The 25,428-nt window shown below is 50.6% G+C and overlaps 2 protein-coding genes across 2 annotated transcripts; one reads left to right on the top strand and one right to left on the bottom strand.

Annotated features, from left to right (window-relative positions):
* The first annotated feature begins 90 nt into the window (after positions 1-90).
* MKS1 (MKS transition zone complex subunit 1) lies at positions 91-14,644 on the top strand. Its single transcript, XM_037492491.2, has 18 exons — positions 91-236; positions 655-764; positions 1,849-1,919; positions 2,341-2,496; positions 3,507-3,604; positions 3,778-3,906; positions 4,149-4,253; positions 4,910-5,018; positions 5,560-5,616; positions 6,667-6,709; positions 7,004-7,069; positions 8,498-8,568; positions 8,916-8,985; positions 9,088-9,195; positions 10,098-10,231; positions 10,724-10,806; positions 10,891-10,988; positions 11,075-14,644. Exons 1-18 carry the CDS (start codon positions 157-159, stop codon positions 11,164-11,166), a joined length of 1,680 nt encoding a protein of 559 aa, XP_037348388.1. The 5' UTR covers positions 91-156; the 3' UTR covers positions 11,167-14,644.
* EPX (eosinophil peroxidase) lies at positions 12,794-23,229 on the bottom strand. The gene is made up of 12 exons (XM_037492492.1): positions 23,154-23,229; positions 22,956-23,049; positions 22,594-22,769; positions 22,291-22,408; positions 22,040-22,169; positions 20,682-20,888; positions 19,291-19,609; positions 17,640-17,800; positions 16,402-16,657; positions 15,802-15,972; positions 13,817-14,054; positions 12,794-12,995 (listed from the first exon to the last, which is right to left on the bottom strand). Exons 1-12 carry the CDS (start codon positions 23,227-23,229, stop codon positions 12,794-12,796), a joined length of 2,148 nt encoding a protein of 715 aa, XP_037348389.1.
* Between the last annotated feature and the right edge of the window lie 2,199 nt (positions 23,230-25,428).

Here is a 25,428-nt window from a genome sequence, read left to right on the forward strand (position 1 = left end):
TGACGCCGGGTCCGCACCGGGCCGCGCAGGAGAGCCGCGGGGCGAACGCATCGCTGCGCGCGCAGCCTCCGCCGTCTCCGGAGCCCAGCGTCGCCGTTGCCAGGGGAACCGGGGGCGGAGCGCTTCCCGGCGCAGTCTGCGCGCGCCGCGGCTGTCATGGCGGAGAACGTCTGGAGTGCGGACACCGGGGAGGCAGTTTATCGCTCCCGGGACCCTGTGCGCAATCTGCGCATCCGGTAGTCGCGTCGCCCAGCCCCGAGCGCCGTGTTCTTACGCCCTCAGCTGACTCCAGCCTGAACTTCACTGCTCAGTGCTCTGCGGCCCCTACTTCCGCTTACAACTTTGACCGCTGCCTCCGGGTCTCCCCGCATCGCCCACTCCCGCACTACCTGGCACCCTCTCACTCGCACAGCTTCAGGCCCACCCAAGCCCTAGCGAGTCCCCGCCCCTCCCAAATTCCTAGGAGCTGTGTTACCTGCACGCTCTCTCATCCTCGCTCTATGCCCCGCTTGCACCCCTTCAGTTGCCGGCACCCCTTCCATCTTGGCAGGCCCCTCCTTTTCTGTGTATATATCCCCCCACTCCCATCTTTGTTCAGTGTTCACCTCCTGGTGTGTCTCTAATGAGAATTTTGGGCTTCTCTTTTCCTGATAGAGTCCACCTGCAAAGAATCACATCTAGCAACTTTCTCCATTACCAGCCTGGAGCCCAGCCCGGGAAGGACCTCATAGACTTGGCCACTTTTAGGCCTCACCCAAGCGCCAGTAGGTGGTGATGTGACCCCTGGAGGACCTGGGGAAATGCCTGGGGTGGTAGTTATCTCTTAAGACAAGACAGAGTCCATCCTGGTCTGGAGTCTGAGAAAAGGCATAGAGAGGTTGGGTTCCTTGCCCAGTCACATGACTGGTGGATGTTGATGCCAAGGATTTGATGCCAGAAAATTTTAACTGCTATGTTAAAATTATGTTGTGTAGAAAAATTGAATAAGATATGACTCGTGCCATCAAGATATTGATCTGAATTGTGGTCAAATGAGCTGAAATAACAAATGCCATGCTTTAGTTATATTATAACTTTGCCTGGCAACCTAAGCTGTTTGTGGCATTTTTCCCCCTAAGGGAAAATGTGTTCCAACCTCTAAATAAACACATCAACGCTTTTAAAAGCAATTTTAAAATTGGGCTTGCAAAATGTACGTATTAGCACCATCTGTGCTCTTATGGTTTTCCATATTATAGAAAAGCAAGGAAGAGAGGACAGTGTGCTTGTGTTAGGTCACTAGTTTCTGATTTTGTTGTTTGTGTTCAAAAATATTTCTGGGCGAGAGTGGGCTGGTGGGTGTGAAACATGTGTCTCTGAAAAAGGCATATTCAGTCAGGAGTGTGTTAGCTTTGTTTCTTTAAAAAAATCGTTTATTTGCCTTTCCTCTTCTCTCCTGATTCTTGGTCTCCTAAAATTATAGTGTTTGTGATTCTAGATGTATGGCTTCAGGAATAGAGAAGATAAAAATGTCAGGGTTCCTTTCTAGCAAATGAGATTGAGGAAGCCCTGTTCAGCTTATTTATAAATTTCAGTTCCTGATACTGAATTAGATTAAATAATTGCTGGAAGGCATGGATTCCTTATATTCAAATTAGGGTAGTGACTAAAACTTCTTGGGTTTTAATCCTGCCTTCTATATATCTCCACAGCCTGTCTAATCTTTGTCTAGAGTGAGTCCTTAATAAATAGCTATCCATTTGGTTCTGTGGCAAATATAAGAGCAGGGTCTGTGGCTATAACCAACCACAAAACAAAAAGTTGTGCTAGTTTGGCTTAAACATCTGACTCACTTTGTGGTCTCTGGAGGTGGACACCGCCCAGATGAAGATGAAGAGGAGGAGGTGGTGATTGGGTGGCAGGAGAAACTCTTTAGCCAGGTAAGCCAATGTCCCTTTTCTGCCCAACCTACCACCTGACTGTTGATAGGGAAAGATTCTTGATACATATTGCCAAACTGATTCCATAAACATTGTAGCAGTTTTTACTTGCTCTGTAGTGTTACAGGGAAAATACAAAATTGTGCCTATAGTTACCCAGCTTTATGATCCTGGGTAGGGCATTTTTCACCTCCAGGGCACATGCCATGTGAAACAGCAAAGTTGGATTAGACCATGCCTCTGGTTCCCTCTAGATCTAACATTCTTTGTCTCCCCTGCCTTTTCATCAGTTTAGAGAAATGAGATTTGACCATAAAAAAATGTCATTGGTATCAGCTATACAGAGCTGATGTAATCAAACAAGTATAAGAACAAAAAAGCTTGACATAGTCTCAGTAGATCTGTTTCCTTGTGGCCTCAGTTTGAAGTAGATCTGTACCAAAATGAAACAGCCTGTCAGAACCCTTTGGATCATCAGTACCGCCAAGAGATCCTAAAACTGGAGGATTCACATGGCAGGAAGAACCGACGGATCTTTACCTACACCGATTCTGATAGATACACCAATTTGGAGGAGGTATTGTGCTTTCTGAGACCCAAAAACTTCCTTCCCCTCTACCTCCCTGTGTTTTCTGGTTGGTTCTATGTGTTAAATCAAATAACTATTACGGGGAAACTAAGTGCCTGTCTAGAAACTGCACTGTGCTGTTGGCAGCCAGGCTGGAGTGGAGTGGGCATATCTGCGGTGGTGTGGCTGCTGGAGGGCCTAGGGGAGCTGGCAGTGTAGTGTCCCTAGGTTTGCAGCCACCCAACTGGGAGAAGCTGCCCCTGGGCTTGACTTCCTTCAGGCATCATGACATGAGACAGGTGGGTGGAGTCTAGTACCATCTAGATAAAAATCATCAAGGCATTCAGCCAAAACTCTGAGTGTGTAGGTTTGATGAGGAATTCAAACCCATGCAGCTGTGAGAATGGCTGTGTCCTCAACTGTGCCAGAATACTCTTATGGACTTGTCTTATTTTTTCTTCAGTTGCTGCCTAATAAGTTCTATCTGCCCAGTCCTTGAGGGAGTTTGGTTTTTGTCTGTGACCTTGTACACCTCTGCAAGGAGCAGGCGACAAGTGTTTTTGAAAGATTGATGTTTATATTAGGAAAGCTGTGAGTTACTGTCGTATAAAATCTGGGTAGTCTGTTTTGGAAAAATAAATAAAATGACAGTTAGTGCTCAGTTACCCATGTGAGGACTTTCCATAGAATACTGCTAGCCCATTTGGCGTCTCCCAGCTAGCTAGATAATGTTGCTGTCTACTAGCCAAACACATCCAGCTTTTTGGTCGATAAGCACTCAGAGATTGCCGACTCATTTTAATATAAGTTTAGTTTAGGGCAAACTAAGGTATGGTAGCAATCTTCTTTGGGTTGTTTGTGCCACTGCTGCCCTCATTGGCATGTGTAGTTGTGAACTGGCTGTATGTACCTTTTAGCTTCAGGTCTGAATGAGGTTTCAAAGGAAGACTTCCCTTCAGGTGCTTGGTGCCACGTGGCACTGACCAAGCAGGTTACAGGAAACTGCTCTCTCTTCCCAGCACTGTCAGAAAATGACCACGGCAACTGATGAGGTGCCCTCATTCTTGGTCGAGCGAATGGCCAATGTCAGGCGGCGACGCCAGGACAGGCGAGGGATGTGAGTCAGGTTGTATGGGAGCTGTGGGGAGTTTTGTGTTCCTTCCGTGGCCCTGTTCTCGGTGTGCACACAATTCAAGCTTCCCACTCTGCAGTAGGCCTCTACCTGGGTGCTCCCCTGTGTTCCTCTTCAGGGGGTGCCAGGGAACTGACCCTTCCTGTGGTGTCTCCCAGGGAGGGTGGCATCCTCAAGTCACGAATCGTCACCTGGGAACCCTCAGAAGAGTTCGTCAGGAACAACCATGTCATCAACACCCCTCTCCAGACGATGTACATCATGGCAGACCTGGGGCCCTCCGGAAAGTGAGCAAAGCTTCTCATTACCTGCTGCAGGCCCTCATCCTCTTCTCCTCTCATAACCAGCACCTACCTGTTAGGTCCTCCCAGTCTATTCTTTTTATTTTTCATAGTTGTCTTCAAAAGAGCCCTGATAATTCTCACTCCAGCCTCTGTTCTCTCCTCTGACGTGAGCTGACTACCTCTTCCTTTTCCCTGGAGACAGGACCTGCACTCCTAAACTTTGGTGCTGGTTTCCTGGTTTCTAGGCTTGGTTATAAGGCATATGAACATGTCCTCTGTACTCTGAAGGTGGACAGCAATGGTGTGATCACAGTAAAACCTGACTTCACTGGCCTCAAAGGACCCTACAGGTGAGGAGAAACACAGGAGTAGTGGAGGCTGGCATTCCTTCCCTTGGCTTCACTTCCTGCCCCTAGTTGCAGATTCTCAGGAAGCCCTTCATCTGTTCTAACTTTCAAATTCCCAGCAATGAGTCATATTCTATTCTGGGTCATAGACCACTAGGATTTTGAGGATCCTGTTCTCAGAAAATATGCACCTATACCAATCTGAAAGTATAACTCAGGTGTAGAGTTAAATGAGAATAATTCCCTGTGCTCACTACAGGGACTCACCAGAACAGGGGAACATGAGCTCAGCCAGGACTCCTCTGGGCTGACTGTCCCTCATCGCTAGCTCTTAGAATAACAGAATTGTAAATTAGACATGATCTAAGCCGACCTGTCCATTTTTCAGATAAGACAACTAGGTGTCCAGGATGTTGTGCTTTAGGGTTTCACCATGACTTGGAGGTGGAAAGGGGCCCAGAACCTGTACTTTGTGAGTCTAGTCTGGTGCCTCTCAGCTTTATCATTTTGTTTTGCTCTCCTGGTTGTCGCTCTGGCCTTTTTGTTGTCGTGTATGGTGAGTGAGGTGTGTGGCCAATAGTGGCTCATCCCTGGGCCATGTCTGGAGAGTCGGATCTTTCATTATCAGCGTTGGCTCTTTTGTGGCTTGGATCTTGCAGAATCGAGACTGAGGGGGAGAAGCAGGAACTGTGGAAGTATACGATAGACAACGTGTCCTCCCTCGCACAGCCAGAGGAGGAGGAGCGGGAACAGCGCATGTTCAAGGATGTAAGATCCAGCTTAGTCCACATACCAAAGGGACCAGCCCCGCAATGGGGCATGAGACCAACGCATGAGGTTGATGACAGCAGTCACAGGGCCTCTCCTGACTCGGGAAGCACTGCTGACATAGCGAGTTATTGATCCCATGATAACATAATAACAACAACAGTGACCATTTATTCGAGTGTTTTCTGTGCTCTGTGCTAGGCCTCTCACTTTATTTCAGTTAGACTGTACAGCAACCCTTTGAGGTGAATACTTTTACTATTACCATTTTATAACTGAAGAAACTGGAACAGAAGTAAGCAGTCTGCCCGAGGCCACAGAGTTTGTGAGTGAGAGTCGTGATTTGGGCCCAGACCGGCAGACTCCAGTGCCTTTGAGCTTCACTTTAAATGACCCAGAGGCCATATTCCCAGCTCTCTGCTCCCGGCAGCTCTCTGCAGCATTTCCCATCACTGATGCTGCTTTTTTCCCTCTCATGCAGCACTGAACTGTGGCCTGGCTTGGGCCACTTGTTGAGTTTCGGTTTGGTTTGTCTCCTCAGCTTTATGGTCGGCACAAGGAGTATCTCAGCAGCCTCGTGGGCACTGACTTTGAGATGGTGAGTAGCTGGGCTTCCCTCTGCAAACTGGGTTTAGCCAGAGTGTGCCGACTATGGCTATAACAACACCTCTCTTTGAAGGTCCCCGTAATGGACTCTTGGGTGTAAAAAGGAAGTAAATTAATAGCCTGTATAATTCCTGTTAAGTGTTTTAAAACATTGTGCATCAATCCAGCATTGTGCACACAAAAGGTCTGGGTTGCATGCGTGCTGTGGGGGGCTTTCTCCCGGGACAGGATCGGGCAGTGGGATGGGACATGGGCCTTGGAGATACGGTGAGAGAGGGCAGGGATTTTTATTCTTAGTCTCTAAAGTTAAGTAATTTTGAATTTTTATCATTGATAATACATTCGTGTTTTACTTTATAATTAAATAATAAATGTAAAGATGAAACATGACCTCCTTACTCTTCATGTGGCTAGTTTTCCTAAGGGAAGAGGTGTCATTTCCATTTGTCAAATAGTTTGCTTCTTAAAATAAACAACAAAGCAAGATAGTTTAGGTCAGTTTTGTGGTCCTGCTCTTTGTGTCTCTCATGCCAGGCATTCCATTTCTGTGTAGATTTGGAAAGAAAAATAGAATTAGCCGGTGGTTTCCCTCTCAAAAAAAATTAACTCCCATTATTTTTATGTTGTATTAGCAACAGATGGTCAGTGTTGAAAAGTTAGAGAAGATAAATACACAAGTAGTTAAAAAAGGAAATTCCCTATTGTCTTGATTTTGGCCATCTAAAGGCATGGGGTCTCCAGCTTCCCACTGTACCCCGGAGGGCAGCTCTTGTTGTGCCCCTTGGCTATTCCTGTAAATTTCCCATACTGTGTTGCCCTCCCTGCCATTTAAATTACTTACTTTTCTTCTATGTTACAACCTTTAGAAACAAAGCAAACAGACCTGAGGAACATGGCCGGGTGGGGAGGAAGAACGAGAATGACCCCCCAGGATCTGACTTTCAGTGTCGGGTCTTCTGGGGATTGTATATGGGTTGCAGGAGAAGTGCTTGTTTCCTCCAGGCCTCCCAGTCTTATCCCACTTATCTTCTTTCTACCTTAGACCGTCCCAGGTGCCCTGCGACTCTTTGTAAATGGAGAAGTAGGTAAGTGTCTTGCCTTACAGAGATCTTGTGTTGCTTGGGCTGTGGCCACACAGCTGTGAAGTGGCCCACCCCTCCCCAGTGGAGACCTTGGGTTGTCTGCAGTACTCGGGAATCTCAGCTGTGAGTCTTTCCTGGAAACACAGCGAGTTCTTGGCTCTCCAGGAACTTGCTTCTGGAAGTGTGTAGGCCCTTCAGGACTGGGGGTGAGATGGGTGGGGGTGAGATGGGTGGGGGTGGAGGTGGACGGAGGGTAACAGGAGAGTAAGTTGTAATGTGTCTTGTTCTCTCTCTTAGTTTCAGCCCAAGGCTATGAGTATGATAATCTCTATGTCCACTTCTTTGTGGAATTACCAGCTACTAGTAAGTAATATTTATAAATCTCTCTTTTTATACCCATTCTGATAGTTTTCTGGAGGCATTTGGCTAGGCTTCCTTTCCCGCTCTTCCCCTAGGACTGTTACTGTTCTCTTCAGTCTCATAGATCACTGCCAGATTGTCAATTTCTGTGGTGACTTTTCTGCTGTCACCTCATTTGGCCTCTCAGAAGCAGTTGGCAAAACTCACTTTTCCTCACTGAAGCGCTTCTCCTGGCTCCACGCTCTACTTTTCTCTGTTTGGTGGCTCCTCAGCCTCCTTGGCTGATTCCTCATCTCCTGTTGATCTTGAACTATTAGATTACCCAAGGCTGGACCTGGGCCTTCTGTTCCTCTTTCTTCATAGTCTTCCTATGTGGTTTCATCCATCCTGTGATTCGAATACTGTTTCCAAGTCTCAGATTCCCAGACTTCTCTCTCTAGCCTTCACCTGTCTCTAAACTCTAGACTTATATCTAATTACCCCTTTGTCATTTCTGCTTAACAAGAATTAAAAAACTCTTGGTTTCCCCCTCCTGCTTCAAACCTGCCCACATAGTCTTCCCCAATTTAGCAGAATGGCAATGACATCCACTTAGTTGCTGATGAAAACCTAGGAGACATTCTTGGTTCCTCACTTCCCCTAACCCCCTGCTGCCAGTCATTCCTTCAGCTATTCTTAGCAGCTCTGACTTCAGAGATATCCTGAATCATGTGTCCTCCCTTGATCTAGCCACCATCATTTGCCTGGCCCAGAGCATTATTAAGTTTCTAACTTATCCTCTTGCTCCCTCTTATGGTTAATTTGCCACATACACCATCACCAAATTGATCCTTTGAAAATATATGTGCTGAGTTTAAAACCCTAACAGCTTCCCCTCCTTCTGTGAGCAAAATATCTGACTCCAATATCTGACTCAATATCTGACTCCATTATCTGACTCAGCTGACTCTGCCTAACTGCATACAACAGCAGCAGCAGCAACCACACAAGTCATACTTTTTTCTCTTGAACATGCAAATTCTGAAGCCCTTTCTGACGTATGTTTGCATGAGTGGTTTTTCTTGAGTTTAGCTCTCAACCTGAGTGCCCCCTCTGAGAGGTCTTCTCTCCTACCCTCAATGAACCTCCAAGTCCCTCAATCCCTTCAGCCTTTCACTTTTATAATAGCACAAATCACTGCCTTATTAATTTGTTGTCACTTTTCCTCCTACTGGAATGTTAGCTCCATGAGAGATAAGGATCATTTCTGTCTGTCACCAAAATATCCCAATGACTGGTCCTAGCCCATGGTATACACTCAGTGAATGTTAAGTAAATGATTGGCATGGTAGATGAGTGAATGAGTGGGTAAAGGCATGCCATATCTTTTTCTCTACTACTTGCCCTCCTCCTCGCTAAACTTACTCTCTTTATATGGTCTTTGGCTTTCAGACTGGTCTAGCCCAGCCTTCCAGCAGCTCTCAGGAATAACACAGACCTGTGCCACCAAGTCCATAGGAATGGTATGTTCGATGAGAGGGGGCACCTTTTGGGGAACAGGACTCTGTTCCTGGGGGTGGCAACTGAAGATCTATCAGGCCAATAGCCATGTCCTGGGGAGGAAGCCAACGCTGGGCATGCCCCTTCTGTGTGGGCTCTGCAGGGCTGCCTGGTCCCAGGCCTCTCCTGGCCTTTTTGAGAATGGCGACAGCTTGCCTTCACCTCTACGCCTCTTATTCCTACCTCAAGTGATAGTTTTTCTCTTATGAAGATGACCTTGTCATTGGCCACAGGAAGAACAAATTCCAAATTCCAAGTGAGGCCCTGCCCACCCCAAGACACTAAGTATAAGATGACTCCTCTTTTTTAGGACAAGGTGGCTTACTTCTCCTACCCATTCACATTTGAGGCCTCTTTCCTCCATGAGGACGAATCTGCTGGTGAGTAGTTCAGCAGTTGCTCCTAGGCCTTGGGTCTCTGCAGGTGGTGCCCTCTTGGCGAAGGCCTCCTGTGACCTGGCCGCTTCTCTCACTTGCTCCCAGATGCTCTCCCAGAGTGGCCTGTGCTCTACTGCGAGGTCCTGTCCCTGGACTTCTGGCAGAGGTACCGCGTGGAAGGCTACGGGGCTGTGGTGCTGCCTGCCACCCCAGGTGACCTCTTGTTCTTGTCTTTCACATGGCCCACATGCCCTGGCTCCTAGGAACAAGACTTGCACTTCCAAAAGAGTGGACTGCTTCCAGTGAAAAGTGGGAATAATTAAGGATTAGAAGTATTAAACTTGCGGATTCCTTGCTCCTTTTGAGGAAGTGTTTTCCTGCCATTAGAGATAGCTGAGTGAGATTGCGACTCACCCTGTGAAGCTGGCAGCATGAGTCTCTCTGGGGCCTGCTTCATGCTCCTCAGATTTGATTTGTGGCTTTGAGGGAGAAGCTGTGTGGCAAATGGGCTTCAGCACATGTGAATTGAACAGGTCAGTGCCAGGCTTTGTGCTAAGTGCTTCCCATTTAATTCTCCTAACCACTCTCTGAGGTGTGTTATTTTTTTAAAGATTTATGTATTTATGCATACAAGAGCTGGGGTATAGGCCAGAAATGCCGGGGGGTGGGGTGGAGTTGAGAGGATTCACTAGAGACAGAGTGGGAAGCAGAACAGGCAGATCCACTGAAATACACTGCTGAGGGGAGCAGTAGGTAAGACATGAGAGGTCTGCTGCACCATGTGGGTTGCTCCCTGGCCAGCTGGGGATTGAACTTGTGCTGCAGTGGCTGCCAACAGCTTCATAGTGCTGAGACTTAACCCCTTGCGCCACCAGGGAGGCCCCTGAGGTGTGTTATTTCTCAGATGAAGAGAACGAGGCTCAGAGAGGTTAGGAGGCTTGTCCCAGGTACATAGGTAACAGTGGGTGGAGCTAAGATTTGAATTATCTAATTGATTTCCCAAACAGGTACCTTAAAGCACCATGAGGCCAGGTTGTCAACAGGGGTTTAGTGGTGGCAATGCCTGTGTCATTGCTGGGAGTCATGAGGGGCCCCATTCTCCTCTCCCTGCACAGGCTCACACACCCTGACAATCTCCACGTGGAGACCCATGGAACTTGGCACAGTGGCTGAGCTGCGGAGGTTTTTCATTGGTGGTTCTCTGGAACTGGAGGACCTCTCCTATGTGCGGATTCCCGGAACCTTCAAGGTGACTGTCATCTCTGGGAGACTTCATGCCAGCGCTATGTTTCTAGTTCTTCCATAGCAGATGGAATCTGGGTTAAGACCCCTAAATTGTACCTTGCTTCATATTACTTAGCTTGTGACTTTAGCTAGAAATCATGGCCATGTTTGGAACCAGACACAAATATCTACATTGCTATCCAAGGAGAACTCTGGAAAATAGTAAATGTAGAGACTTCCCCTAGTCCTCATCGGTATAACTGGCCCTGCCTTCCAGCCCATCACTGAGGCCCAGTCATCAGAGGTGGGGAGGATTGGCAGGAAGCGCATAAGACTGCCCATACTTTGATGCGGTTGGAATGTTCCTGATTTACAGTCAGAAGCCTAATGTTAGCCTTGAGGTGATGGCTTCTGGAATGAGGTTCCTCAAGAATGGAATGGGAATGGGAGTGAGGCCAGTTGGTGGCTGGGGCCTGGAGACCACAGAAAGCTGACACTGTCTGACTGTGTGCCACAGGGGGAGCGGCTGAGCCGCTTCGGGCTCCGCACAGAGACCACTGGCAGCGTCACCTTCCGCTTGCACTGTCTGCAGCAGTCCAGGTGAGTGACCCTGCCCTCTACTTTGGGCTCTTTGTCCCTGTGGGCTGGAAAGCAGCCTTGGCCATGTGGTGGGCTCCCCTGCAGGGCCTTCCTGGAGTCCAGTTCTCTCCGGAAAAGGATGCGGAGTGTGTTGGACCGTCTGGAAGGATTCAGCCAACAGAGCTCCATTCACAATGTACTGGGTAGGTGCCCCCTCCTCCCACCTGGTCAGCATGGCCACATCCTCCCCACGCCACGCCACTGACGGCTATATTTGCTTCCCTCGCAGAGGCCTTCCGCCGAGCCCGGCGCCGCATGCAGGAGGCCCGGGAAAGCCTTCCCCAGGACTTAGTGAGCCCCTCGGGAACCGTGGTCTCCTAGCTCACTGCAGCCCTAGCCATCCTGCAAGAGGGCAAGACGAGTGATACCTCGGGTCGGTGTTCTTCCTCCTCCTCTTTCTTACTGGAGACCACAGAACCTGCCAAGACCCAGAGAGCACAGAAAATCTTGGACCAGGCCCTCTCTCTAGTCTTTAGCAGGGTCTTCCTGCCACATGGAAATACACCAGGGCACCTGTTGCCCCCTTCAGGGAGGGAACCTAGGGTTCCCTCTTCATATTTCAGCTACTGCAAGTAGGGATCACAAGGCAGATTTTTTAGTTGAGACCAGTTCTGTGTAACTCTGTCGTTAGAATGTCCTTGACACAGCCTCTCTTCTGGCTTGTCTCTGTCTCAATAGCAGAAGCAGGGGTGCAGGTCCCTCCTGCCCCACAACTTGCTTTACAAATGGAGGTTCAGGAAGAAGGAAGGTGAGAGAGAGCTTAAATTCCTGGCCTGAGAATCTCAGTCTCCTCTTTCCATTATAACCTCACCCTACAGCTTGGGACTTGAGATACAACTATTTCTGGAGTAAATAAAGGCTGAAGGCAGTGCCCAGTCCTTTTGCTAGCTGGGTGGTATTTTTTATTTATTTTTGGGGGGTACATAAATGGTTTTATACCGACTGATGTTCTGTTGGCTGTTTTTCTGCTCAGGTTGCTAGCAGCCAGGGTATTCTTAATGTCAGGGCTCCAGAGGCTGCCACCCTCCCCCTCTTCTACCATTTCCTAATCCAGAGTGTTTCTTCTTATTCCCTGAGCTCAGTCCCCTACTGCAAGTGGGCATCACAACAATGCAGGGGAGATTGAAGATTGTGCCTGCTGTGTCTTAGCCGCGCGCCATAACTTCTGGAGTATGCCATAAGACTGAGGTCACACCTTCCTCTGCCCAACACAGAAACCAGCCCCTGCACTCAGCAGTGCTTTATTGGTAGAAGCTGAGCACACCGAGCAGCCTGCAGGCTCCAGAGGACGATTATGGTTAGTTAGAGACTGGGACTGTGTCTTGCAGTCACAGGCAGGAGTCAGGGACAGGCTGGGAAATAGAAGAAAGTGGCCGGAAAGCCCTGAGATGACTCTTAATGCCTGGGCCTCAAGACCTTGCTTGGCTCACAAATCCTGGCATGTGGAGCTGAAGCGTGACCTGATACCTAAGAGTCTTCCAAGGCAGGAGGATTCACTGCTGTGGGTGTCACTCCCAGCCAACGAACCAGCCAGCAAAAACATCAGCAGGGTACGGTTGCTTCCAGGGGAGAAGGGAGCCTTGTTTGTCTTCCCAGGTCCCCTTGTTTCCAAGGGCAGAGACTTGGGATGGACTTCTGTGGAAAGAGCAGAAGTAAAGAACTCACTGGGCATCCAGAAATGGAACTTTTAGGGTGCTGATGGCAAAGCTGAGGCTAACTGGCTACTTCCTAACCACCTCCCAGAGACCTAGGCCCTGATGTTAACTATCAGTCCAGAAGCTACCCCTCTCGAAAGTCCTAGGGAAGGGTGTCCTGCCCCAAGTGACAAGTTCTGTTTGTTCTGCTTAGGGGCCTCAAAGGTCACAGTTATCCCATATCCAGGGGAGACTGGGAGGGCTTGGCCAGCCCAGGGCTGCTGGAGGAGGGCCTCCCCTTACCTGCAGAAGCCTCACCGGCCTCGCCAGGCTGACAGGTTCAACCTGGGGATGTGGCTGCAGCTCACAAAACCGCGGGGGTAGATGTTGGCCCTGAATATGTTCCTTGAAACAGTGGTGATACCAGTATTGTCACATATAATTCGAGACAAGGAAATCCGTCTCAGGGCCTTGCGCTGTCGCTTGGTGAAAACACCTCGTTTCTGCCACCAGAACCTACCAAGACAGTCAAGCTGTGGGTCAAGGTTGGGGAGGAAAACATAGGAGCACTTGCAGTATCAGGTACTTTATGTGTGTTATTTCATTCAAGTCTCACGAAATTCCTAAAATTAGGTATTATCCCTGTTTTATGAATGAAGAAACCAGTTCAGGGGTCAAGTAAAATTATATAGTTAGAGGCCCGGGATGGACTTTGGTAAACACCGGGATGGATTTTGGTAAACACCGAATCCCAATAAGAAGGCAGGTCATAAGCCACAAGCTTACTGTATGGAAGCCAAATTTAACCTTTTTTTTTTAAATTTTATTTTTGTGTAGAAGAACTGGGGTGTAGGCCACAGGTTTAGGGGTGGTGGTGAGAGGATTCATCAGAGACAGTGGGGGACAGAATAGCCGCATCCACTGAAATACACTGCTGAGGGTCATGTGGGCCAGACAGGATAGGTCTGCTGTAGGAGTCAGCAGACTGTGTGGGTCAGTAACCTGGCTGGGCATCAAATTCAGGCCGTAGAGTTGATAGTGCTGAGGCTTAACCCTTACACTACCAGGGAGGCCCCAGGTTTAGCCTTTTTGGATCATATTATCTGGGAACCATGAGCCTGGGATAGCAAGACTGACAAGTCTAGCTCAGGTTAAATGTGTTAAATGTTAAATGTCAGCCTTGCCAAGGCAGTGGTCTCTCTGGCCAGGTTCTCCAGGGAGGACCCTCCTGGTCTTAGATCCTGTGAGCTTAGAAGAATGAAGCTAAAAAGAGCACTTTTGCCGTTATTGAGTCTTGACACACTAGTGCTTCTCTGTCCTGCCCCGGGGTCACTCACCTGTCTCCACTTCGGACTTTTCTAAACTGGTGCTCAAAAAGACAAGCTAGAAGAGGCCCCACTCGGGCCCCTGGCAATAAAGGCTCTGCAATGGCCCCAACCCAGATGTCAATGTTGTCAGGTGTCCCGTACAGATTCAGGAACTTCCTTGCCAAATTATGGTTTCTCAGGACTTGACTGAGCTGTGCCAGATTCCGGGGCTGGGAAAGCCCACAGAAGCGCCTCCAAGCATTGTACCCTGGAGGAGAAGGGGAAAAAGCAGTTCAGTCTTGTCCCTGTTGACTTCCCATTAGCTCCTGTCCATAGTGTTCCTGGTGGAGAACCATGTGGTCAAGCAACATTGGCTAAAACAAGCTCCCTGCTGACAGACGAGGCCCTGAACCTTCCAAAGAGCAAACCACTGCCTTCCAGTGACCATGAGAGTGGACAGCTGTGCTTTCTGTGCAGCAAATCAAGCAGCGGGTCCCCTAACAACTCATCACCACAATGACATGACTATATTACAATTAGGTACCAATAAGACAGTACTCAGAACATAAAAGACTCTTCAGGTTTGTAGAATGAACAAACCAATGAGCAAACAAGAAATAAAAAGTGACTCAAAAAAAGGACACATGCTGTATTTATGTGAAAGATCCAGAATAAGCAAATATATAGAGACAGAAAATAGATTAGTGAAAATAAGGGGGTTGCAATTGTATGGGGAATATAAAAATAAAAAAGAAAAGAAAATAGGTAAGTGGGTATCAGGGACAAGGATTCCTTTGTTAATGATAAAAATGTTGTGATTGATGCACAACTCTAGATATACTAAAATCATTGAATTGTATACTTTATATGGGTGAATTTTATGGTATGTTCATTGCAGCTCAAGAAAGCTTTTTTTTTTTTTTTTAAAGATTTATTTATTTATACAAGAACAGGTGCTCATGACAGCTGAGAGCTGTGGGTGCCCCCTGCTGGAGAACTGAGGTTGCTCCTCACCCAGTTGGCACATAGTTTCTGTTCCCCCATTACTTGTTCCATCCCAGCTGGCCTAGAAATATTTTTCTTGCAGCGTCTTCTAATCCCTACCCAAGTCTGGCACAGGCCAGATGTGCAGGAGGGTGAGAGGATACACCAGAGACAGAGCGGGGAACAGAACAGGCAGACTGATGAAATACACTGCTGAGGGGAGCAGCGGGCACGACAGGAGAGGTCTGCCACACCATGTGGGACCCCCGCCGGCCAGTGGGGATCAAGCCGGCGCTGCTGAGGCCGCGGACAGCTTCACAGTGCGGCGCTCAACCGCCTGCACCACCAGGTGAGGCCCTCAATAAAGTTTTTTAAAAATATTTTTTTACCTATTCAAGAAACTTCTAGAGACCAGCCATAATGACTCGTTGGCTGTTAGGAATCCACAGTAGGACCAAGCCACACAATGTGTTGGAAGCCACCAATAGCTTTACTCTACCCCAAAGAAACACCAGCCCATCGTCCATTGATCTCTAGCTCACACATACCATTCACCAGATGAACAAAGGGAAACCAGAGTTTTAAAGTTTATCATTACAAAGCACTGTTCCATGAATATCCCACAGGATCCTCCCAACATCACTGTGAGGTACTTTGTAATCCCCATTTCGCCAGTGGCTGTCTATTGAACTTGACTTTTCCAGGGTTACTCTACTATTAAATAGAGTTCAAACCCCGTCTTCCAAATTCTAAATTTGGTCTTGGGCTTGGGTAGGGATTAGAAGACGCTGCAAGAAAAATATTTCTAGGCCAGCTGGGATGGAACAAGTAATGGGGGAACAGAAACTCACTATGTGCCAACTGGGTGAGGAGCAACCTCAGTTCTCCAGCAGGGGGCACCCACAGCTCTCAGCTGTCATGAGCACTTGGTGAAAGACCCTCAGGCTCTTCAGTGCCTGCTGTGTGACACACACAGACACACACACACACACCCCCAGAAGCCTGGGAGAAGAGGCGGCCAGTCTGCTCACCTGGGAGGCCATGGTCCCGACTGCGTTGCATGTTGAGAGATGCCAGGTCCAGCCCGATCCTTTTCACTTGCTGGAAGAGTCTGTCCCGGAGCTCATCCACTAACATGGAATCCTGACGGTTCAGCTTGGCAGGGGTGGCCATGAGGCCTCGGATGATGGGGTCAATGCCACCTGGTGGCAAAAATGTAAGCAGCACAGGTTAGGCCAGCCTCTGGGAAGCCTCTCAGGTCATCCCATGATGCCACGGTAGCTCAGAGCTAGACATGCCAGTGGCTTCTATAATAGAATCAGGAAAGAGGTCAGGTGGACATGAAGGGAGCTGGAACTGACAGGGAAAGGGGTGACCCCCCACAGCTAATAGAAGCTGTGGAAGGCAAACTCCATAGGCCCACAAACTGTCAGTCTGACAGTGTCCTCTCCTTTTAGGGTAGAGGAGGCTGGGGACAGAGGGTCTTAGCACCTGCCTTGTTGTCACTGTCCTGAGGAAATGATTAGTAGTGGCCTGAGCAACAGCCTGTCATTCTGGCAATAAGATTAACCCAACTGGGGGAGGGTGTGACCTGCATTCCATTCCCATCAGCCTCAGGGAAACCTGGTCACCTTCATGCACAACCCTCCAGGTGGCAAAGAAGACAGAGCTAAGTGGGACGTGTGAATTGGGTGCTGAGGCCCTGAACTGGTTGTCCAAACGTAACATGAAGGGCTGGAGCATGGTGTGGCCAAAGCGGAATGCCAGAGTGAAGACGTTGGCCACACGGGGGTCCACATTGGAGTTATACCCCCTGTAGGGCCCCAGGGCTCTCCTGGCACGGGCCTTGCCCAGAACTAGAGGTAGATAGTCTCGGTAGGTGATGATCTGTAAGAGAAGACATGAAAGGAACATTACTTACTTGTAGCCACCCACCCCATCCCCCTTGCATGGACTTTCACTTATTGAAGGGCCAGCAGACATAGTCTTTTCTGTCATCATGTCAAGTGTGGCAACTGCTGCACCTCCCCTGCAGTGACCTTTAGGGCTAACCGGCCCTAGGTCCGGCTGGGCAACCAGCGCGCAGGGGAAGAACAGCAAAACCCTACCTGCTGCACCTCCCCCCGCAGTGATCTTTAGGAATGGCTTTCGCCACGGTCCCTAGATCCGGCTGGGCAACCAGCGCGCGGGGGGGAGAACAGCCTGAAGCAGAGGAAGTGCAGCGGAAAGTTCCCTGAAAAGGCAGAAGCTTATCAAAAGATAACGACCACCAAGAACCACTACAAGAATGCTAAAAATCTTATCCCGTCTTTCTAAAACTACAAACTTTAATCCCTTATCTGTCTTTCTAAAACTTCCTCCTTTCTTCTATAATGGTCATTGTTTGTTATGTAGATCACCTCCCTGATGGTGATAGACTGAGCCCAGGAGCAAGCTAATTTCTTTGATATTCATTCCTGTGCTTTTGGAAAACATATATATACTGGTCACAAACTCAAAGAAAATTACACTCAGATTTTCACTCTTGAAGTGTGTCTGTTTGCCATTTCTTTCGCTGACGCCCTCACCACCCTGCATGCTTCTCTCAACCCTGAGGTGGCCTCATCGTCTACTGCTGTGCTGGTCCGCGGCAGGCAACATTAATTTCCAAATGATTGATGAGATACTGAAGTTCAAAGGGACTGAATGAAACAGTCCTACAGTTAATGGCAGAATGGGAGTAGAGGTCAGTTATCACCCCCTAATCACTAGCTGTCTTGAAGCACCTGTCCTAGGATATAGGGAAGGAGGGCACCACTTCCCCAGATTGCTTCTCATGCCGATTGTCTCATTCCTCAGATCATCTACCAGGGGACCCAGGGCTCCCCACCTGGACCATGGCCCCCACGATCTTCCGAGCCTCCTGGTACAACTTGTTTCCACTCCACCGGGGATTCAGGCGTTTCAGCGCAGCAGCCAGCCGGTTGTGTTCTCGCACAAAGAGGGTATGCACGGCAGTCAGCATGGGAGTTTCAGTTGATCGGAAGTCACCTTGAAAACCCCACGGTCAGAGTCACTACAGGCTTCCCAGAGAGATAGCTCTCTGCTGGGGCGACCAGAGCTCTGAGGAATAGAGAGAAGTGGTGGGACTTTGTGACTGGAACCTTCATCTCAGCGGACCTCCATCTCCTCAGCTGGGCTGTGGGCGCCACTGATGGCCACACCCCAGCCCAACACAGCGGGCCGGGAGGTGGGGACAGCAGGGCCATGGGGCTTTAAATGACTGGAACAGGGTTGGGCTTGATGGGAAAGTGCGGGGTCTTGAGCAGGAAAATCTTTGCCTAGTGCTTTGCCTCTACCTGATGAGCAGATCCGCAGCTGGTGGAGGGGCCAGACTGATTCAGATTGTGAGTCCACCTGTCCTGTGAACTTCGCCATGTGTACATTCTCTATGGAGGGCTGGACCTTTCCCCAGCTTTGGGCTTGATATCAAGCTACTCTCCCGGAGAGCACAGGGAAAGAGAAAGAAAGAGGAGCCCACTCCTGCAGCCAGGCCTTCTCCTAGAGGCCCGCAAGGAAAGACAATTCCTCAAGGTGGGCCTCATCTACAATCACTTACTGGCTTTGAATGAAACCCTTGTTGACAAGGTCTGACTTAATCCACTCCTCAGTAGACCACATGAGAAGGTGTGTGTGCTCTTGCCAGCGCGAAGAAATACATGATCCTCAGACCAGGGGCCTGGAGCCGACTCCTTGCGAAGACAGGCAGTGTGGAGAGGAAAGTGCACAGACCCCGCCATGACACCAACGTGAGTCCCTGCCATGACTCCGCCATCTGCAACTCTGTACCCTGGAGCTCATTAGTTATGTCCCTGAACCTCAGAGCCTCATGTGTGAAACGGGGGTGACAATAATTCCCTCCTTTCAGACCTGCTCTAAGGACTAGAGATGCACGTTTAGATATCTGAAATAACCAGAAATGATGATCCTCAACATTATAACCAGCACACCAGACCAAGACCCCCAAGGAGAGTGCAAATTACGTATTCAGAAGATGGGACCAGGTCAGTACCTAGCTACAGTGGGGGGCAGGGATGGGAATTTAAAACCCCATATAACCCAGAGAAGGAAAAAAAAATAGATGGAAGTAAGGCTGCTTTCAGGTCATTAAGAGGCATGGCAGTGTGAGAGACAGCTTATTCTCTGAGGTGCAGCAGTGTGAGCAAGAGCAATGGGTAGACCCTGGATGAAAACGAGGGTGCACTTTCTAGCGGTGTGCAGGCCCTGTTGGGGTTGGAGAGGAGCAGGCACAGGCGGTGAGGCGCTGATCACTGGAAAGAGCCCAGCGGACAGTGGCTGGGCACACACAGGGCATCTGTAAGGGACCTCCTTCCAACTTACTGACTCAGTGATGACTCTGCACCAAGCAAGGGACACACTACGGCAAGGTGGGAACCCTAGTACCCCGGCGGCATCCCACGTGGCCCCCGGCCCAGTCCCCAGCGACTATCAGGGGAAGACCCCCCTCTCCCCAGGCTGACCTGCCAGGAAGCAGGGGATGTTCACGGAGTGGTTGGTGAGGAGGCAGGGGTCATTCCGCAGGCTGTCGAAGGGCAGCAGGGCGCGGCCGTGGTCGTGGAAGCGCGTGTTGACCGCCAGCAGCCCCCGCTGGTTGGACCGGTTGCGCAGCCGCCGGCCCAGCGAGACGTCGCTGCCATACACCATGCTGGCGTCCAGGAAGGAGGTGATCGAGTTGATCTGATTGCGGACTTGATTTCTGTTCCGTGGGCACGAGGGTGCGGAGCGGAAGAAGGGGATGCAGTCCCGTTGGTTCTTGATGCGGGGGTCATTGGGCGGGATCTGAGATAGAAGGGGAGCCCGTGAGGCTGCAGCCCCAGGAGGAGGAGCAAGCTCGCTCCTCTTGGTCCTCACCCCACCTGCTTCAAAACCGTGCTCAAAAGTCCCCTCCTTGGTTCCTAGCCAGTGAGTGTCCTTAGCACTTTAGGTCAGAGACTCACGAGAGATTGGAACTGGATGCGGTCTGAGAGCCTCATTTTACACATGGCAAAGCTGAGGCTCCCAGAGGGGTAGTGAAGACAGGTTTAGGCGGAGAGGAGAGATTAGAACCGGGTTCTGACCTTAGCCCTATGCTCCTTTAATTTCATTCAATTCCACAGACATTTCTTAAGGGCTTTTCTGTGCTGGGTACTTTGGAGACTCACAGTCAACAAATTCCAGGACAAAAATTGCAGGAAACTGGCAATTCAGGGATATCAGACACACACATGAGTAACATCTAAATTGAGGTGGCATGTGCTATGCTCCTCTAAAAGCCAAAAGCTATAGGTCATGGGATGATGTGGGAAGGTTCCCGGGAGGAGGAGGTGCGCTTGCACCCTAGCTTCAGGAATGGGTCAGGTTGCAATTGGCAGGAAGGTCGCCCTGCCTATTAAGGGTGTATGGATGGGTGGACGTGTGTCTCCCATCTCCCCTGCACTTCCTCTTTTCTTCCACAGTGTTCCACACCATCCTTGCTTCAGCCTGAGCGAGCGCATACTCTCACATACCATTGAGGAATTGGTGAGAGCTGCAGGCCCTTGAGCCACCCGAGAAAGGAGAGAAGGGCCAGAGATAAGAGACCCTAAAGGTTTCCAAGAGCAGAGGGCTGGGGGCTTCCCCTGTGGAGTCAAAACCAAAGGTCAAGGCCAGTCTCAATGCCTTCCTGCTCCGTGAGGCCTGTGCTGGACCTCCTGGTTCCCACCTGTGCCCCTAAAACATGAACTGCAGGGGGGTGCATGCCAGGCTGTGCATCTTGTCTCTGTCTGACACTCCAGTTTCACAGACAGCTCCTAAGTATGGTGCTCTAGGCTGCTAGGTCTCCCTCCCCCATATCTCAGCCAGGAAATAGGCTCCAGAGGCTGGCCGAGGGTACCTTGATGGGGAAGCAGGGGGGCAGCTGAGCACAGGTCTTCTCACAGTCAATGCCCGCAGTGAAGGCCACTGTGGCTGGGGACGTGGGGGTGAAGTCCAAGTCATGGTCGATGAACTGGCCCCACTGCATGAACATGAGGGCCCGGCCCCGGTCGGAGGCCAGCCTCTCCCTGGGGAAGCGCACGATCTGGTTGGAGACTGCCCGGACCTGGTAGGGAGACAGGTCAGTAGGGGATGTGGGATCTCTGATGCTGCCCGGTGTCTGCACCAGCCCTGGACTTGGGGGTCACCAGGTCACTCTCGCTGGAGTTAACAGAGTCTCTTCTCTCCTGCCCTCCCTTCCCCGTCCCTACTTTGTCCCATGTCCTGTGTGACTGTCATTTCTAGAAGGGTGACCTCTGACCTGACTCTGAGGATTCCAGGAGTAAAGAGAAGGGTGGAGGCTGGGTGGGTTGAGTCCAACCCCACTAGCTTGTCCAGAGACATAAACAGATCAAAGTGATAGATTAATTTGTAAACTAATTGATCGTTAGATGGTAGAACTGATGACAGCTGCGTGGACTGGTTGCTAGGTGATAGATAATAAACATAGAATTGAAATTGAGGTAGGTGGAAAGATCCACGGGAAAAAAATGAATAAATAGATGCTGATAGATGATAGATTGTCGTAATTAAAGTATTTATATTGCCGAATAGAAAATTGATGAATTGATAAATGTAAAATCGTTTAGCTCAATAGGTATAAAGTATATAATTCTTTAGCAAGATATTTTGACACAAACTCTTTCAGAAAATGACAGTAGTAGATCACATCTTATATGGCTGTGTAAAGCAAGCATTTTCTTTAATATTCACATCCACTCTAGAGGGTTTTTTTTTTTAAAGAGAGAATGTGTTTTGTTTTGTTTTTTAAAGATTTATTTTTATACAAGAACCGGGGTACAGGCCAGATGTGCAGGCGGGTGAGAGGATTCACCAGAGACAGAGTGGGAAACAGAACAGGCAGAAGGACCGAAATACACTGCTGAGGGGAGCAGCGGGAGAGACAGGAGAGGTCTGCCATGCCATGTGGGATTCTGGGCGGCTGGCTGGGATCCAACGCGCCCTGCAGAGGATGCGGACAGCTTCGCAGTGCTGCGCTCAACCGCCTGCGCCAGCAGGGAGGCCCACTAGAGGGAGTTATTACCGCCATTTTACAGCCAGAAGACTGAAACTCAGCTCTGTTACTTGACCAACGACACCCCGCTAGTGGATTTAAGCCTGGATTCGAGCCCTGCCTGGCTGACTTGGATCTATACATTTAATCCCTGTGTTTGGAAGAGGTGGAGCTTCCTCCAGAGACCCTCAACCCCAACTCACAAGAGGGAGGAGGAAGCCGTTGCGCCTCCTGCCTGGAGTCCAGCCGAAAGGGCGCGACAGCCGGTCCTCATACTCTGCAGGCAGCCAGCGGGCCAGGGCCTGGTTGGAGGCCCCCAGCCAGGGTCTCCTCCTGCAGCAGTGGGTGGGCCTGGGTCAGCAGGGTTCAGAACCCAGAGACCCCAAAGTATGGAGGAAGGGGGTGGGTGAGGGAAGAAGGCACCCTTAGGGCAGGCGCAGCCCCTGGCACCCACCTGTTGTTGCATCTCCCAGTGATGGTGCGATATTTGCCACTGCACTTCTCCACCTGGTCCTGGCGAGCACAGCCACTGGCCTGGGACAGCAGCTGCAGCTGGGGTTCTGTCAGCACATCTGGGGTGGGACAGGAGGGCAGGATCCTGGGTCTAGGGGCCTACCTCTTTCCTGAACTCGTATGAACTTTCATACCTCCTATCCCTTTACCCTCTTCCCAAGCCTGTGCATCCTGCCCCCCACTCCTGGCTTCCTCTACTCCCGGGTCAGGGCAGGCCCTGGGGCCTCTGTGGGGAGTGCGATACCAGTAACATTGAAGGTTCCTGATGCCTGGAGTTGTAATTTCTCCTCCAGCAGCCCCAAGGCCACATGCATATAATCGGCAGCCTGAACCACTGTCCTGGTGGCTGCTGCTGGTTGCTTGAAGTAGGACAGGAGATCCATGGGGCTGGCGGATCCACTACGCAGGCGCTGCCTGAAGCTGCCAGAAGAGGTGAGAGTTGGATAAAGAAGGACACCCACCTAAGGCCTCAACCTAAGGCGGACAGTCAGGACCATATAAGCAGGCAAGGATGGCAGACCCTCTACCAACAGGACACTGCTCCATGATGCCCACCCCCCTCACTGGCCCCCTCAGCCGCCCCCCAGGGCCCAGACTCAGACCTACCTCCTCTGAGTCTGATTGTAGGCAGTGTCCACCAGCAACTTGGCCTCTGCTATACAGTCCTGAAGGACTGTGGTCTCCACTGCCTGGGGGGAGGCTGTTCAGAGGAAAGGGCAGGCAGTCAGGGTCCAGGGGAGCTGTAGGGGCCCCCTGATCCAAGTGTTCCCCCTGCTTAGCTATCTGAGCGACTATTACTATTACCTGGGGCAGTGCTCTCACATGGCTGGGCCAGGATGAGTGAGGCTACAAGCCCTGTCAGGGCCAGGGACAGCGTCATCTCTGCAGCGGGGGACCAGCCACAGTGGGGTCCCAACCACAATGGGGTCCCAGCCGCAGCGGGGCCCACAGTTCACTCCAGCCGCCAGCACCCGGTGGCGTCCCTGCTCCCTTGTCACTCGAGGACGCCCAGCCGACCGCTCACCTCCTCCTGTTTTTCTCTGGAAATAGCTGGGAAGCAGCCCTTATATCCCACACGGGTGGGCCCCTGAAGCCCAGCCTCTTGAGGCGGAGCTCTGGAACTTCCCTTTCATTTCAGGGCAGTTGTAAGACTGAACCCCCCACCCCACCCACCCCTCACCAACCTGCAGAGGTCCTTCCTCCTGCCCATGCGCCCTGGCCCACTCCAGCCTCCTTGCTGCGGAGCTCACTGATGTATCCCCAGCACAGAGCAGCGCCTGGAACTCAGGCTTCGCTCCCGACTGTCTGCTGGGACTGAGAAGCCGTGTGCCTCAAGAGGATGGGGCCTGGTCCTAACTAGTCGTATGGTCTCGGTCAAGTCGCTTCCCTCCGCTGGGTCTCAGTTTGTACATCCCTAAAATGGGACTTGAGCCAGATGATTAGAAAGGCTCCTCTCCTCCCCAGCAGGGTGGAACCGGGGTCTGCCTTACAATCGTTTCTCTTCATGCCTCCAGCACCAGGCTAGGCAGTTGGGTGCTCAGAATGCGTGTTGAGTGAATGACAAATGTAGGCTCTATGACTTGACCCCCCTCCCCTTATTCCTTAACCCTATCAACTCTCCCCAGTGTGCCGGAGATGCCTGAGTCTGGGCCTGGAAGTGAAGATGATGCGGTGACCTCATGGAGCCATTTGCGGACACAGTGAGATGTCACGGGTGACGCAGCCGTAGAGCAATAGCAGCAGGATCCTGCCTTGAGCTTAGTGCCTCTCCACGTGTCCTTCGACACCTGTTGTAGTGGGTTCGTGCTGAGTATCTGGTGTAAATTCTGACATCCTGTCAGGCTGGTCAACAGTCACTTCCTTAGAGAGTCAAGCGGTCTCAGGCCGATGTGGCCTTGAATCTGACTCTGTCACTACCTGTGCAACCTCAGCTGAGGCTCCATTTCCACACTTACGGGCAGAGCACCCCTGCAGTTCCTCCACTGGATGTGCTACACTTCGTATCCCCTGCTTCAATCCCCTCCTGGTATGCTCATCTCTCCGTACACAGTTCCAGAATCTCCCTGCCACGCCTTGCCACCTGCCTGTCCTCGCCCCGTCTTCCAGTGGATGTCCCCACAGAGCAGACCTTGTGCCTGTCCTGCACGTCCTTGTCTGCTGTCCTCTCACCCTGAGCCTCCCTCATCTCTGCCCCAACACCCTCCCAAGCCCCCACTTCCCACACCAATGCCACCGCGGCAGTTGCTCTTGAAACAGCCCCTTTCACAAGCTCCAGCTGCAGGTCTGGGCCCTGCTCTTCCTATCTCCTTATCTTCAGCAGGGCGGGAAGCGGGGGGAGGTAGAGGGGGGTGGGGGGGAGCTGCTCTCCTGTGACATGGGGCCCTAGATGGAGGGTCACTCTGCAGCGCTGAAAGTACACTGGGTTCCTTGCAGCTGACCCCTGGGCGACTTGGGACAAATCATACCACTCTCTGGACCTCAGTTAGGGAGGTCCGGTCCCTGGCTCTCCGAGCCCCAACCCTCCTCACGTGGAAACGGGCATGCCAGCTGCCAGCACCAGGGCTGCTGGAAACAATGAAGTGACAGTGATGGGGGGAGAGGTCCTTGAGGGGCTCACCAGTGTGGAAGCTGCCCCCTCTCTGGCTGTGACCTTTATGATGGGGCAAGCCTGGCCATGCAGAGTCCTGCCAGCTCCTGCCAGGTCTCTCAGTGGTCAACTTTAACATCTTCCTTTCCTCTGTGGGCAGAGCCAGCCACATCCAGAGACCAAAGGAGAGACGTGGACGAGGCCACTGGCCCACACATTCCCCAAGGGCTGCTCATGACGCCCATCGGGACCTCATTGGAAGAATTTCGGATTTTCCTTGTAGTTAAGTGTTGACCAGTGGCAACCTAGAGTGTGATACTGGGAACATATTTTTTTGATGTCTTCTCCTCTACACAAAAAATTATTATACTTTCAGCAATACTCATTAAGTGAAACAAATAATAATGGTTACAAAGAAATGTGTGAAAGTTCTCTCTTATTAAACTTGGTACATAGGGCCTCCCTGGTGGCGCAGGCAGTTGAGCGCCGCAC

This window comes from Talpa occidentalis, unplaced genomic scaffold (genome assembly GCF_014898055.3).
Source record: "Talpa occidentalis isolate TD23 unplaced genomic scaffold, MPIMG_talOcc4v2.1 talOcc4.7, whole genome shotgun sequence".
NCBI lineage: Eukaryota > Metazoa > Chordata > Mammalia > Eulipotyphla > Talpidae > Talpa > Talpa occidentalis.

What these genes read in the sequence shown, in the direction of transcription:
- MKS1 (XM_037492491.2), top strand. Translation starts at nt 157, where the DNA reads ATGGCGGAGAACGTCTGGAGTGCGGACACCGGGGAGGCAGTTTATCGC. An exon ending in GGCCTCAAAGGACCCTACAG is followed by an intron (nt 4,254 to 4,909) that starts GTGAGGAGAAAC and finishes TGGATCTTGCAG; the next exon opens with AATCGAGACTGAGGGGGAGA. An exon ending in CTCCATTCACAATGTACTGG is followed by an intron (nt 10,989 to 11,074) that starts GTAGGTGCCCCC and finishes CTTCCCTCGCAG; the next exon opens with AGGCCTTCCGCCGAGCCCGG.
- EPX (XM_037492492.1), bottom strand. Translation starts at nt 23,229, where the DNA reads ATGACGCTGTCCCTGGCCCTGACAGGGCTTGTAGCCTCACTCATCCTG. An exon ending in ATGTGAGAGCACTGCCCCAG is followed by an intron (nt 23,050 to 23,153) that starts GTAATAGTAATA and finishes TCCTCTGAACAG; the next exon opens with CCTCCCCCCAGGCAGTGGAG. An exon ending in AGGAACCTTCAATGTTACTG is followed by an intron (nt 22,409 to 22,593) that starts GTATCGCACTCC and finishes GTCCCACCCCAG; the next exon opens with ATGTGCTGACAGAACCCCAG.